Here is a 15,378-nt window from a genome sequence, read left to right as displayed (position 1 = left end):
CCAAAGCAGCTTGACACTAACTACTGGAGATGTGAGCTGTCCCCCATCATCAGCGCACCCGGCCCCACCGCGCTGCTGCCCTTGCGCGTGGCCACGGCACTTGGGCAGAGTGCGCTGGATGCCCGGATGACACAGGAGCACCCTGCTCCTGCGCCACAGGACGTGCGGGTGTCGGGCAGTGCCGTCAGACTCCAAAACCAGGAGCCGGCGTTCCTGGATTCACTTAAAAATTAGATGAGGAATTCAGGCTGGTAAATTAATGGAAAATCAATTAAGAGACTACTGTGAAGTCTGCAACTGTGAATCTGAGAATTTTTTTTTGTATGTTCCTCCTGAATTTTGAATGGATTAATTTCCCTCTTCCACTGTTTGCAACATTAAAATATTGAGCTGTTTTAAGACAACCCCAGAGTATATTTATTCTTGGTGAGGTTACTCATGTTCTCAAAAAGAATTTACCACAGTATTCCTGAGTTCTCTGGAGGGAGGTCTGACGGTGTGTTAAAAAGGGCATAGACCCAAAGGGCAAAAAAGGCAATAGTCAAGAAATTTGGGTTGCTACTGAGCTCTGAAATCTAAAAATGATATGGGGAGGAAAGAGGAGAAACAGGAGGAAAGGACAGAGGTGTCTCATCAGTGTGGCCACTCTGCTGCAGCGAGAAGTCAGCACGGCATCGCATGTCGGGACTTGTACGAGAAACTGCAGCAGAGGAGGACACCGGAGTTCACGGTTGCTGCGTGTACCTGCGTGTGCACGTATAAAAGAAACCCTTCAGTGGCCGGCATTTAAACAGGCTTTGACTGCTTTCTGCCCATGAAGGGAGTCAGTGATACGGTGCACCAGCCTTGCCTGCAATGTGTAAATAAACAGGGAAGGCTCTGCTGAAGGAGCGCTTCTCTGGTCGGCAGTCACGGGCCCGCAGCCACGCTGGGAGCGCTGGGCTGCAGCCGCCTGAACAGATGCCCTTTTCATACCTCCCAGCATAAAGGCTTCTTGTAGAAACGCATTTACTTAAAGCTTTGCCCCCACAGTTAATTAGAAGAGCAAGAGGCTTTAGTTACATCTAATTCTGCCCTTCAGCCTCTCTTAAAGAGCGAACCCAAACACCTGCCGGGTGCGTGGAGGCAGCCGGGAACCCGGCCGGTCCCCGGGGGTGGCTGTAGCCGGGAAGGAAGGAAGCGACTGAACGGGTGCCAGCCCGGAGCAAACACCCAGCCGCCCTCCCCATGCCCTGCAGCGTGAGGCCCACGCTGCAGACCCCCAGGAAGGAGGCTGGTGCTGTCCCGCAGAGAGGAGAAGGTGGGATGGATGTGCCTCCTTCTCCCCAGGAGGATGGGGGAGGCCACTCTTAGATCAATCCCACTAGAGATGCTCCCGCATCCTGAATTCAGGAGTTGCATATTACCCTGGGACATAAGACGTGACTCAGTTTGACCTGAATCTCAGTTTGAAATTTTTATCTGCTCAGAGTGGTACCAACAGGCTAACGGGGAAAGACAGCAGCCGGTTGCTACCGCTGCAGCAAGTGACTCCTGAAAAAACAGCATTGCAAAGGACTGACTTTCTGCCTTAAAAGTAAAGCTAGGAAGAAGCTCACAACAGGAATGATGATTTCTTCGTCTGGACAGGAAGGGAGAAGAAATTTAGAATTTAAGACAGACCAGGCTTAGGAGTAAAAGGAGAACTGCTGGTTTTGCCTTTTTCCAGCAAAAACATTAGAACTTGGGGTGTCAGTAGAAACCAACATAACAATGGATCAAGGCAGAGAAGGTGACAGACCCCAGATACCTGGTGATGGAGCTAAATCCTGGTCTAAGACATGCAATGCCAGATCTTGGGGCCAGTCAGGGAAAAAGCAATTTAGTTCTACCTCACATAGAATTTGGTGCCACTTGGGTTGCTGCAGCCAACATGAGACGAGAACATCATGATCACAAAGGCAGGTTAGAAACCACACACTGCCTGTCCTCACTGCAGATCATCTCCAGGCAAAACCCGTCCTTCCTGGCCCCTGCGATCTATCCCAAGCACATGACAGCATGGCACTGGCGGGGCCAGCTAGGAGGGGAGGACAGGCAGCCTCCTGACTCCATCATCTCTCAAAGGATCTTAATCACATTTACTGTATCGGACCTTTCGCCTTCCAACAAACAAATACCTGTGAGATAATAGCAACCAGGTTAAGAAAAATCTTGCCAAAAAGCTAGGAGATAGGATCCAATTTGGACAATACCTTCAATCATATTCTTTTCAATAGCAATCTTCCTCTTACAGCTCTTTGCCAGCACGTCCCTTCTGCTGCTATGGCTAAAGTAGCTACTTTCATCTCCACTAACAAGGGAAAACACAGACCTGATTGCTGGTTCCACAAAAACCTTTCCAAAGCCTCAATCCACCTTTGCCCCAATCCCCCATCTGCAAGACAGGTACGCTTGTTCCACCATGTTCTCTGCTTTTCCCCCATGGAGTCTAAGATTTCTGGGTTTGGTGCTCTATGTTTGTGCAATGTCTAGGGCAATCGAGGCCTTGATCTCAGCTGACGTACACACTCCTATAATTTAAGCTATGGAAAGGCAAAAGGGGAAGGGTTTTAACCATTCATTGCAAGTCAAGTTTTCAAGGATTATCATAGCCGAGGAGGAATCATTTTGAAAGAATGCTGTAGTACTAACAGACCCTACCACTTTTTGTGCATGGAAGGAAATAGCTTGAAACAAGTACCGAGACCTAAAAATAAACCATAATATGTTCAGCTGGGCATTCACTAACCCCCAGCACAGCTGCCAGAGGATGAGTTGCCACCCATCCTTACAGCCATTTATCTCCTGCTGGGAAAGAGTGTAATGAAGGGTGGAATTTGGCTGTGTACATAATTACCTGGATTAGTGATGGGATGGTGAGAGTGCACGTAAAATTCCTGTATACCCAGAGGACAGAGAGTTCCTGCCCACGGTCTCTCCAGCGAGCAAGAACTGTGTGTCCTCAGGTTACTGCTTACAGGCGCTTGCTTTTTAAAAGACGACAGATCCTAGTGTGGAATGAATATTGCATCTTTGAAGAAATACCCTGGTAAATGTTATCAAAAGGGCAAGTTATCTAGGAATAAGGGGACTAACAGCAAACCTTTAATCTGTCCCCTTTTGCTTAGAAAGGGTTTGCCCTCCTCCACCTCCCAGTCTACCAGGCAACCTCCTCTATCCCCAGGCGTCACGCCTCCCCCATACAAACAGTCCTCCTGTTCACTGCCCTGCCACAGGAAGAAGAAAATCTGTGTGTAGTTATGCAGGCTGGAAGGGTTAAAGCCCCAGAAGCCAGATCTCCATTTGTTTTTGTACTTACAATGAGTCCAAGGACTCCAGGAGGACCTGGGGCTCCCAATTCTCCCTAAAAGGAAAGACAAACCGACATGGTTACGGACACTTTGTAGACAAACAGAGGCTGAAAGGCAGCTCAGTGTTTCAAGAACTTGAGGGAAGGGAAAAGACCGTTCCTCCCCCTTCCGTCCCCCCCCAGCCCCTTCCCCAGCCAAACTGATCGAGAGCTTCCATCTTAGCGAGCGCGCTTGTGAGCACAGCCTCTCCAGACACAGGGCTGCTTGTTGTTGGGCAGTTATTTGCAGGGCTGCCCTCCCCTCCCAGGAGAAGGCTGGATAAAAGAAGCATTTCACTGTGCAGGCAGGGGAGCGGGTGGGAGCCTGCCCCAGGTGAGATGAAGGCATGGGCAGGGAGAGGGACCAGGGCAGGGAGCGGGCACGGGGGCAGCAGAGCTAAGGTGGGAAGGAGAGGAAAGCTGCTGCTCTGTAGTGGGAAAGGTGGGGGTTTTGGGAGTGGTTAAGGAACAATAAAACTCATAAGAAAGGGAGGACTTGGATGAAAATGAAACTGGATAATTTGGGGAGAGGCTGTGCCAGCTTCTGGTGCTGGCTGATGGGTCCTGGGAGCGTGTTTGGCACTCGGGGTGCTCCAAGGCTGCTCCTCCTGTATCTAAGAGCTGGTTTAAGGTGGGGAACCAGCAGCGTCTTCTGCACTCTGCCTCATCCAGCTGGGCTCCTGTCCAGACCATCAACTGGACATTTCTGTAATTTTCAGAAAAAGCCCCTAACCTTTGGGCTGCAGCTCATCTGCAGGGAGGTGGCTCAGCACCTCCGTCCCTGGAGCAGGGAGCTCTCTGCAGGGAACCCAGCACTTGCTTGGAGGACGAGTCACATTTAATCACACAGCAGAGAGCAGGAGATGAACTGCAGAGATTTCCTCTTGGGCTCTGTGCCCATTTGCCATCTCTTACTGCTCCCAAGCAGGGCATTTTGGAAAGCACCAGCTCCCCGTAGAGGCTTTTCAAGAGCACCTCAGAGCGCACCATTCCGAGGGACAGACTTCTATCTGGGTTTGTGGGGCTGGTTTGAATTCTCAGCTTCACCACAAACTCCCTCCGTGCCAGCTTTCCAAAGACGCGCAGGTGCCAGGAGTGCCGGCAGGTGCCTGATGGCATTTCCCGGAGAAGTGCAATAGAGAAGCTGTGTCAGACCCACACAAATCACCTATCCAGGTACCTAAGTACTGTAGCAATCCCTATGTGATGCTCAGCCTGTCCCCATGTCTCTGTCAGTGGATCACCCACTCTCTTGCCGCACTGACAGTGGGTTGCTTGTCAGGGCAAGGACCTGCTCTTACACACCTCCGTCTCCAACAAGGCCTCTCAAAACAAGTGCATTGGAAATACTAAACTTCCTGTTCATTCAGACAACCCTACCCCTGCTCTGGATCACGCTGGCTACTTTCTTTGACAGACCAGCTCGGTTTATGGCGCACATCTGGTGGAGTCCCCGTCAGTGCAATAAAGCTCCCCTTTTATGGAAAGGTTTGCCTAGTGAAGGAATGAAAGAGAAGGGGACACAACGTGACAAAATGTGCTCAGCCTCCTTGGGTAAAGGGTTACGTGTGTTTATTTTATGGGAAGTGGAGTAAAGGACTATTGGGCAAGCACACACAAAAAGCGTTTCATAATCTCAACCAGCCTAGCATTGCTTTTTTATGGCCGGTTCCTTTCCTGCATCACTGGGACATCTGTGGAGCAATTGCTCCTCACGGGTGGGATTTCTGCGTCCTCAGAGCTACTGTAATAAGGTCAGCTTTGAGCTTTCAGTCAAGGCCGGGCATTACTAGGCTCAGCAAGAAGAGGGAATATCCTCAGGAATGCTTCGCACAGGAGCTGCACGGTGGCCTGGGTTTCCCAGCAAGCTCTGCAGGCTCTGAGGCTGGCTGGGATGGAGACTGGGTGGATGGTCGGCTCTCGGTCCCACTAGTTGCAGGAGGGACTGCTTAGATTTCTGAGTTATGTCATGTGGATATTCCTCAGGAGAAAGGGTAAATGTGGAAATGCATGGCCTTATGTCTAACGCAAGAGGATTTCCTCTTGGAAGAAGAGGGGTGGACTCCCCTGGGAGAGGTGGAGGGGATTAGTTGTTAATTTGAGCCATTCCCTGGCTTGGGAAATGGAAGATTTACAGGTGCTCTTTCCTGGCTATCAGTAGTGACAGCCCAGTCCCTGACCTGAGAGGGAAATTGGGCTCTATTCTCCTTTTTTCAGTGCATGAACTGGGCACTGGGACAAGAGACAAGGAGATGAATCAACAGTCCTTTCCCATGTCTAATTCCTGTGATTAAGAGACTAATTGGAGTGGCTAAAGCGCTCCGGGAACGGGGATCTGGAATGTGATGGCTCAACAGTTCTCAGCAAGTTGGTAGGAGGCAAAAACGCCCCTGCGGTTGGAAGAGTCTTTGCTCTGTCTGGAGGGGATGGAAAGAAGATCAGAGACTGTCGGCTTCAGCCATCCCCATGCGACGGCAGAGACAGCAGCAGCGTAAGTGCTCAGTGGATCAAACAGAGGATGGGGCAGTTCAGGACCCGTGGCAGCCTCCCCGCCTGCCTACAATTTAGCTGCATACTCCACCTAGTAAACTCGGCATATTTGTGTGTTCCACAAACAGACTTTCTGGCTTTTTTCTGCGTCTGTGACTCCACTTGTGACCCTGTGAACCTCCACTTAAGTCAGCCGAAACAGTCTGTTTTCATTCTACAATCTCCAAGGCACATTAATATTTAAAAGCCGTTGATAAGATGAAAGAAGAGCAATCCTTCTGGATGAATTAACGGAAGGGACATTTGCTTCTCTGTGATGCTCTGGGAACTGGCATTCAGCTAACATTGAGCACATCTTCTGAATGAGGCTCAAACAACTTGCAAATGTAAAAGAAAACAAAACAAGTTCTTTGGAAAAAAAAGTCTTTCTGACCTCCAGGATTCCTGCTCTTCCTGGTGGGCTGGCTGGAAATAGCAATACAATCTAGAAAGTCTTCTACTTTGGACTACTGATTCCACTCTGACCCATGGCTTAAGTTGACCGAAGGATGGGAAAAGTCCTGCAGAAGTATTCCTTGGGAATCTAATTCTTTCAGTTCACTGCATTTGTGAGTCTTGTTTTGAATTCCCACAGAGGCTGGAGTGTAGCTGAGCTTGGCTTGCTGGTTAGAGTCGCTTGTGAAAATAAATTTTATGCTGCATATATGACGAATGGGAACTTGAAGACTCACACGGAGTGGGTTACGTCACACAAATCATTCCATCAAACACCAAGAGCAGCACTGTGATTATGTGTGAATAACCAAGACAGCAGGAATTTCAGAGATGAATCAGTACTGCTCACATGCTAATTGAGGGAGAACCAACAAAGTCACTCAGAAAATAATTCAGAACAATTAAAACATCTGAGAACTTTTTCAGTCCACAAGGGCCTGTATTGTGTGTAGTGGAAAACACAGCACATCCCCAACTGCTTGGTATTAAGTGCCCTGTAAGAGCAGAGCAAAATAAATCTTGTCAGCATCCAGCTGCTTAAATGGTCTCTGGGACCATCCTGACCCAATTCCCAGGAGACACATCCCATTCTTAGAAAGCCAGCAGGGGTCGGATGAAGACCGGAGAGAGGCCAAGAGCTCAGGAGCCTGGACACGTCTCCCACTGCAGGGTGGGGGCTGGCTGAGGCATGGGGCAGGGCAGCAGAAGCTGAGCTATGGTGTCTGTCCCTCAGCGCTCCCAGACACTGGAGTAGGGAGTCTGGCACTTTTTGCACCAGTATTAACATTCAGAGGAGAGAAGGCACTGAGCTTGGAGTACTTTAGAAGCTTACTTCTACAGGCTAATGAGATGCAAACCAAGTGGTACCAGCTTGCTAACCTGCATCAGAAAATGGAATGTGGTGAAAAGGAGAGGAGCATGGCTCTTCTCTACGTACCTCAGACCTCTACACAATTGAGCACATGGCCTATTCCTCTGAGGGTTCACATGCACGCCAGTAGCCATCTGCGGTGCCTTATGATGATAAATCCCTTTGTCTGTGGGCCTGTGTCTCCCTGCTATGTTCATACAAAGCTTCATCCAGAGCACACTAGTTAACAAGGTGATTCCTGTCACAGGCTTTGCATCAGGCCCTGTGGTATGGACAACACGCTCCAACCACTGCCTGCTCATCAGGAGCAACATCCCTACCTCTTCTCTCTTGATTTTTCTTCTAGTCGTATCCTCAGGATGAGAAAGCATCTATATCAAGACCAAGGTGCAAGAGGGGCAATAGATGGAGACAGAAAACAAATGGCAACATCATGACCTGGCAGTTACAGGATATTGAGTCGAACACGGGAATACACAGCATGCTTGAGCAGGGCAGGGACGTACATTTGTTTTTCAGGAGGGACAAAACCAGAATGCTAGCAGCTACCACCAAACTTAAAAACTTCTTTCAGCTCTAACTAGCATGATGCAGTACAGTGTGCTGTCTACTGGAGTAGAAAGAAAGAAGGGGAAAAGCTATCAACTTACGGGGTTCCCATCGATGCCTGGAGGTCCTCGTTCCCCAAAATCACCAGGAAAACCCTGAGGAGAGTAGGCAAACACAAGTATTAGTTATTGATGCGCCCTGGTGTAAAGACAGGCAGCTTAAAAATGGCTCCCCCTGCCCTCAGTGCAGCGCTTTGGTAGACAGCGGGTCACAAGGAAGTGTGGGCCATCCAGCCTGCTTGTCCTCATCCAAACCATTCCTGCTCCACCAGCACATCTGCTCAGTGAGAAGCTCTGCGAGGCCAAGAGCTTGGATTCACTGCTCTCTCCTGGGGCCAATGAAGGGTAACCAGAAGTACCGTTTACAAGGCTCAGCCATGAGCTGCACATTAACTAATGGGAGCCTTGAGAGGAAGAATCAGCGAGGAGACAGGAAGGTTTTTTCCTTGGCCATGCCATGAAAAGCACCCAATGCTGAGGCTGCTGGACCTGACTTGTTCACACCTTGTCTTGCAGGCTACGTCCAGCCCTCAATCAGCCGTGTCTTTTCTTAGCACCAGTTGTCAGCCCTGGGCACCCTTCATACGGCAGGCAAGGCTTTTGCAGCGCCATGTAGAAAGACAACGTGAGTGTGCATAGCAGAGAGAAGGGGTGGAAATCAGTGCTTCTGTCCTGCTTTTGGTTCCCCCAAGTACTCCAGTACGTCCAACAAGAAATATGCAGCCCTGAAGATTATGTGGTGTAGTTTACACATGAAATGAGAATCGCGCATTTGGAAAACAAACTCTGTATTTAAAGGTACAGTGCTTTCTATCCTCTTTCAGGAAGAAATATCCTACTAATAGGATACTTCCTTAAAAATCAATACTTCCTTAAAAGTCAATCCCAAATCTCTTATGTTCTGGAAGAATTCATGAACCTCACTGCAATGACTATCCTCAAAAATGGATTGTCAATCTGAATTATTTCATCTTGTCTACTAACACAATCATTTTAACAGTACCCCCTTCTCACAGGATAGCTGAATAGCGTAATGCCTGTTGGAGCCCATGCAGATGCTTAATGGAGCTGATCAAAGATGCCTAGTGAATTCACTCCAACGCATTCACGACCTTTCAGCTTGCCAGAGGAACAAACGGTTCCAAGCTCATTACGGTCCACACCCCAGAGCTGTGAAAGACCATGTTTACTACATGAAAAAGTCACCACAAAAGACTTCTTCATCATCTCGTTATATCCGATACAAATTTGGAAGACTTCAAACAATTATAGAAAAGGGAGCAGAGGTACTGAGCCAGAGCCAGAACATGGTGGTATGACACGTTCTCTCTCGCACTCTTAGACAGACCCTGTGCTCCCCTAATCCCCCCCAATTCCCTAGTACAAACAAATCATACAGCAGCTTGCTCTTCCCTGTCCTGTCGTGCTCCGTCTCCCTCAGAAAGAGCTCAGCAGCGGCGTACGTAACCTCTGTGGTTAGGAAACCCCCTTAGTCACTACACCTACATTTTCGAGGAGGAAGCAGTTGAGTTTAAGATGGATTGGACTCAATTTTCCCCCCAAGCTTGAACTTCATTCAGGAACGGACTGGCAGGGAGCAGGCTGCCAAGAGCTATCAGGGACCAGGTCAAACATCAACAGCTTCAGGGCTACTCTGAACTTCACCTGCAGTGGAGGGTGCTTTGGGAGGCTGTGACACTGAGGTAAGAGAGTGTTGTGACTCTCCACTTCTTTTTCTTGCATGTCCCTTAAGATGGAGTGAGATAGATAAAATATGACACAGCATCCATCTCCTTCAACTCTGAGACAAAAGGGAAACCGTTGTCTGCTAGAGGAGCTCCCCTTGGACAGAGCATACGCAGAGCCTAACCCCAGGCTCTGACTCCTAGACTCGGTTAATTCAGCCAGGGCTAAAATCCTGCTTTATTCTCCATGCTATTCTGACTGTGGGCATCAGGATGGAGAACTAAGGAATATATTTGCATGTAAAAGACTTCCCAGCCAGAGCATCCACCTTTGTGCTTCAGTTCAGAGCAGGAACTTGCAAAGCAAAGCTCCAGTCACCCCTGCTCCCTCTTCTGTTTATGGTGGAGCAGTCTTGGAGAGTAAGAAGTATTGCTTAGATGAGGCTACACCAGAAGGTGTGCTCCAGAGACACACCAACAAGCTGCAACTGCTAGTGTGTGTGTTACTTCTGACTCAAACTGGGAGTCACGGTAAAACTGCCTTCTCTGGCTCCACCAGACCGTGCGATACAAAGGACAACACAGAATCACAGAATCACTAAGGTTGGAAAAGACCTGTAAGATCATCAAGTCCAACCATCAACCAAAAAAAAACCCAGCACCATGCCCGTTAAGCCATGTCCCACAATGCCACGTCCACACGTTCCTTGAATACCTCCAGCGATGGTGACTCCACCACTTCCCTGGGCAGTTTATTCCAGTGTGTCACCACTCTCTCAGTAAAAAAATTTTTCCTAATATCCAGTCTGATGGATACACAACCATGTTCTGGACTAGCTAAAAGCTTAAGAGACAGGGATGGAGCAGACAGGGAGGGGATGGTCCTTGCTGAGCCAGAAGGATGCTCTCTCTTCTTGCCTGCTCCCCTGTATACTACCAGCACTGGTTACATTGGAAAAGCAAACCTGCGGGAAGCAAAATGTGACAGCCAACAGCAACACACTCTCTGGAAACCCATCAGCAACGCTGAAAATTGAAGGGATCACAGTGGACAGAACAGGAAAACTATAGTGGGAAACTCTGCAGTCAAAGATGTCATCCAAGACCTCCTTTTGCCTTTGAGGGTTTATAACTCCTGGTCAACACAACCAGGTAAAAAGATACTTGGTCAAACCTAAGGTGAGAGATGGGAGACCCGTTTAAGACAACCAAAATTTTGCCACTGACTTCAGAGCCAGCATTTCACCTCCCCTGTACCAATTCCCTACAGTATTCAGTACGCAGTCATGAACGGACACAAGCTATCACTTGCTTGCTTGGATTCAATACTTCTATTTTATGGACATCAGTGCGACTGGGAAAGTTGTCTGCCTTTTTCCAGCTGGGCACTACATCCCTCAAGCCTCTGCACACGCCAAGAAGCTGTGGTAAGCAACCACTGGAAACAGCCTTCTGCCATCTAGAGACAAAGACGTCAAATATAACAAGAAGGTGGGGGGGCTACAATTTTCTTTAATGAAAAAAAGGGGAAAAATAACTTTGCTACATGCTGAATCAATAAGATCAGAACAGAGATGTGTAGGGAAAACCCATTGCTCAGGCAAGACAAAAAAAAAAAAAGACGACTGCCTTGGAATATTTTGCTGTTTACAGTCATACAACTTGCCAAGGAAAATATGAGTGCGCATAGACTGATACTGTACTTACACTGCTGCAGATTTCAGTCACAGCCTTCAGCACTCCCCCAGCTGCATCTTTCCTATCTCGGAGCGCAGAGCTGAGCACAGAGTGACCCATGGATGCCACTGAGCAGCCTGGCCCTCGGGCTGCTGAGGTGTCTTCTGGCAAGCTAAGGTCTTGCCAGTGTGGGAAGGTTTTACTACTTTGAATAGTACAATTAAATCAATACTGCTACAGCAGCATAATAGCATCTAGAGGAATGCTTGCTCCAGACTAAAAGCATTTTCTAAATTTGATTTAAATCTCTTCCAACATGATATAAACAATGCAATCCTCTGCCAGAATAAAAGTGTCCAGATAAGGAACTATTTAAATTCATATGTTTACCACTAATCTCTTTTTATGCCTCAGTTGCTAGTACTAACCTTGCTGCTTAAAGATAAAGACATAGGAGATTTGAAGCACTTGGTAACAGAGTTAATAAAAATCTAGGTTTTACACAGGCTTTCCAACAGTAGAACTGCAAGCATTTAAAAAAGCAGATTATTCCTGTGTTTTGAAGGCAGAGAGCTGAGCACCTGAGGTCACTTGCCCAATGTTACCCAGTGAGCAAGAGATTTGACAATAAAACCCGTTCACAGCACTTTGTGACTCCCCGTGCAGAGCTAGGGTTTCTGCCCATCCTCAAGATGGGATGGAAAAGGGTCAAAGTGAGAGAAAACAGAGAAGAAAACCCAGAACATTGTGGGCTGGAATCATTGCTACAACAGCCAGGCCCAAGACAACACTCAGCAGCGAAGCCCCGTCCCTGCCAACACCTGATCGTCCTTAACACGCCATCTGCTCTGCTGGCATGAGCACCCCTCCCAGCCTAGGCTCCCAGATCCCTGGGGTGATGGGTGGTCCCCTGGTACTTTTTTGGCCTGAGCTGTAAAACAAACCCAGCGGAGGAGACAAATGGAAAGATCAGCTTCAATTCAACTAACTCCAGGCATCCTAGCCCAATATTTGGGCTTGGCAACACAAGCATTAACAGTCCTTTGCACATTCAATGAGACCAAGGCCGGTGGCTGTGGCATGAAGGAGGGTATTTCAGCATCCATACAGTCTCCAAAGACCCAAACCAGGTTGTGAAAGCTCTCCCAACACAGTCCTGTGCACAGCAGGAAACAATCACTTTTAATACCCTGATGAAAAAGAAAGCACTTTCTTTCCATGGGGTAAGCAGTAGCAATTTAAACCACAATAACAGTTCCAGCGACCACAGTGTCCTAATTTATTGGATCTCGCATGTCTGTAAAAGCTATTTTTTCAGTACCTCTCCCCTCCTGCCCGAGCCTAAAGGACAGAGATGTTCCCCAGAACAAAACTAGCACTATTCAACCGAAACAAGCAGCCTAGGAATTACAAGTGGACTTTGTTATGCCATTTGTTTCATTCCTGTAAGCAGCACTACCTCTCCTCTCCCCTGCACTGCTCCAGCAGCCTGAGGAGCCCAAACGGAGGGAGAACACATGGGGCAGGAAGCTCATTTTATGGTGCTGGCGGACAGGCAGGTCGCAACTGGCAGTCCATTACAGGAGACTTGTGAAAGAGATTAAAGAGCCCAGCACATTCAGAGTCTCCTGACCTTCCCAAAGTGAGTGCAGAGGTTTTTTTGGTACAGAAAATCCACCATTTTTCAGGGTGCAGCTGTTTTTCCAGGAAGACTGGACCCTGGAAACTATGCTCAAGAATTGGGACGGCAAAGAAAAACACCCTAATGAAAAATACCGAGCCCGTGCATCCTGCCTGCTGTATGGGAGGGAGAGGACATGCAGAGAAGGACCAGGAGTGGGAAGGGATGGCAAAAGGCAGCAGAGCTAGGAGGAAAATGCTTGACTAGCAAGTTCTGTTGGCCAAGAGCCAGCGGGGTGCTCCTGTGTGGTGGCTGAAGTCAGGTATGACAAAACTTTTGGCTCTATCTCACAGCTGGGAAATATAGAGAGGAGGTGGGGAAAAAAAGTCCAGCTGAATGGATTTCACATTGTCTGAAGAAGTTCAATGAAAGAAGCAAGATGAAGCTTGAAGAGGAGTTGGAGAAAAAGCATACAAGCAGATGCTTTGCACTAAGCAAGATCCAGCTGCTTCTGTGCTCTCCTGTCCCCATCCCAAGCAGAGCTTTACAGTGGTTGCACAGTGTCCTCCCTACACTCGCTGAAGCTGAGGAACCGCTATTAGAGAGGGAACTGAGACAGAGAGAGATGCAAACTGATTTATCCCAGGTAACACTGAGAAGTCCAAAGCTGAACCAGTAACTAAATCTCTACCTTTGAGATCCCACAATAGTGCCTTAATTCCTGTTCATCCACGCTCCCTGCAAAGGGCATCCTTTCATACGCCAGGAGACTCCTGCTGAGAACAACCAGACCCAGACGGACACTGGAACCAGCTCCTCCTGCATCAGGGGACTACATCCCCCTCCACCTCCCCTTCCTTTCTTCCTCTGCTTAAAACAAACAGAGCCGCTTGCTCTTTCTTGCTGTTGTCAGCCAAAGGGCTGCTCCTGGTCCGAGCAGATGCCACCACTTCTTGTCTCTTGTCCCGGGAAGCAGCCCTCCTCAGGGAAGCAGAGAGATGGCACTGGGTCCTTTGCTTCCCCAAGGCCCTTTCAGGTGTGCGCATGTGTGTGGGTATGTTATATGTATACGACATCTGATTCAGTTTAAAACACTTCCCCTGATGGAGTAAGGGAGGCAGTCTGGCAGCTGCTGCTCCGAGGAATCCTGGCAGGTCTTCACGCCAACAGAATCCTTCTCCAAAAATAGGATTTTATTTTCCTGTTGGCTGAAGGTGAAGCTGCTCAAACCAACCAGCCCTCCTGTCTTGTCTGCGAAAGACTCTATTTGCCAGTTGGCTCCGGCCAGGTGCATCTCTGCCCAGGAGTCTCCCCAGGGATGGAGCTTGCAAGTCAAACAATTTAAACAAAAACATAAAAAAGATGGTGGTGGGGAAGCAGAGCTGAGGGTGAGAGAAGGCATTCACTTGAAAAAAGGAGGAGAATAAAATAAACAAGTGTAGCTTATGTTGGCAGCTTATACCTCTGAGAGCATTCTTGGTGGAGAGAGCAGACATGAGCCCCTCCACAGGTGGGTGCGAAGGCAAGGGGGCTGGCGCAGACCCAGCGCTGGTTCCTAGAGTCACCCTAAAGGGAGCCTGGCAAACCCTGTGCTCCCGGCGTGCCTGCTCACTGGCTTTAATTCACACAGCTACGCAGGAGCCTTTGCCTCCTGCTCAGTCTAGACCTGGGACTGTGACAGCTTTCACCCCTGCCAAGAAGGGAGGTGCCGTCCTCAGCTGGGTACGGGACTGGTGGTCCTGCTGCAGTTGTGCTCCTTTGTCACGCGAAAGGGATGTTTGCTCTCTCTCCATGGGCTACTTCACAGCTCTGTGTCACATCCTCTTTGGATAAAGATTTCATGGCATTTTTTAACATAACTACCCCTCCAGCTGTGGGAGCACAGCCCTCCAGGACAGCCAGTTCCACCCGAACACGAGTAAAAGTCCTCTGAAGCCCCTTCGGCCAAACATTACTGAAGTTAACTGACAGACCCTCCACCCTCTTGCCCATCTGCTTTGCTCTTTTTATGCATGTATATGATCTCTTCCCCCGTCTGTGGGGCTCTAACAGAGTGCAGATTACACAGACCCAATTACCTAATGCTGAAGAGCACTGATTCTGCCAACGTTCCTCATGATTTATGGCCAAGATTTCCAAATCAAGCAGCCTCCTATTTAAGAAAGTCAAGCAGCTTTGGTGATCGAAATGTTTTCAGACCCAAAAGCGAGAGTTGCATTATTTTTTCCTTATAATTTCTAATGAAAATAATTTTTGGGCTTTTATCTGATTTATGAATTAACATTTCCCTGAAGGAAGAAAGATGCTCTTGAGCTTAGGAGACCTTGGTTCAATTCTTCACGAGCTTTTTGAATGACAATGGACAAGTCACTTAGGGACATTCTTGGAAACAAACCATCTTTGGGTTTGTTTCTTCTCTTTCAGCAGAGTTATGGCCTTGGCACCTTTCAAACCCTTTTCTCTGTGTTTTCAGAACTTTGTTTTGCCCATTCTTTAAAAAATTAAATACATGCTAATATTGCCCACCTTGCCAGGTTATTTGGATGGTGTAATCATGAATA

The 15,378-nt window shown here is 48.3% G+C and overlaps 1 protein-coding gene across 1 annotated transcript in view; it reads right to left on the bottom strand.

Annotated features, from left to right (window-relative positions):
- Positions 1–15,378, bottom strand: part of COL27A1 (collagen type XXVII alpha 1 chain) — a 160,687-nt gene that overhangs the window by 86,462 nt on the left and 58,847 nt on the right. Inside the window, exons 13-14 of the mRNA XM_059828735.1 lie at positions 7,877–7,930; positions 3,341–3,385 (exon numbers count right to left, since the gene is read on the bottom strand). Coding sequence (XP_059684718.1) covers positions 3,341–3,385; positions 7,877–7,930 — 99 coding nt within the window. The remainder of the gene's footprint in view (positions 1–3,340; positions 3,386–7,876; positions 7,931–15,378) is intronic.

The sequence above is a fragment of the Gavia stellata genome, chromosome 24 (genome assembly GCF_030936135.1).
Source record: "Gavia stellata isolate bGavSte3 chromosome 24, bGavSte3.hap2, whole genome shotgun sequence".
NCBI lineage: Eukaryota > Metazoa > Chordata > Aves > Gaviiformes > Gaviidae > Gavia > Gavia stellata.
The sequence above is the reverse complement of the archived record's forward strand: the minus strand, read 5'-3'. Positions and strand labels throughout refer to the sequence as shown.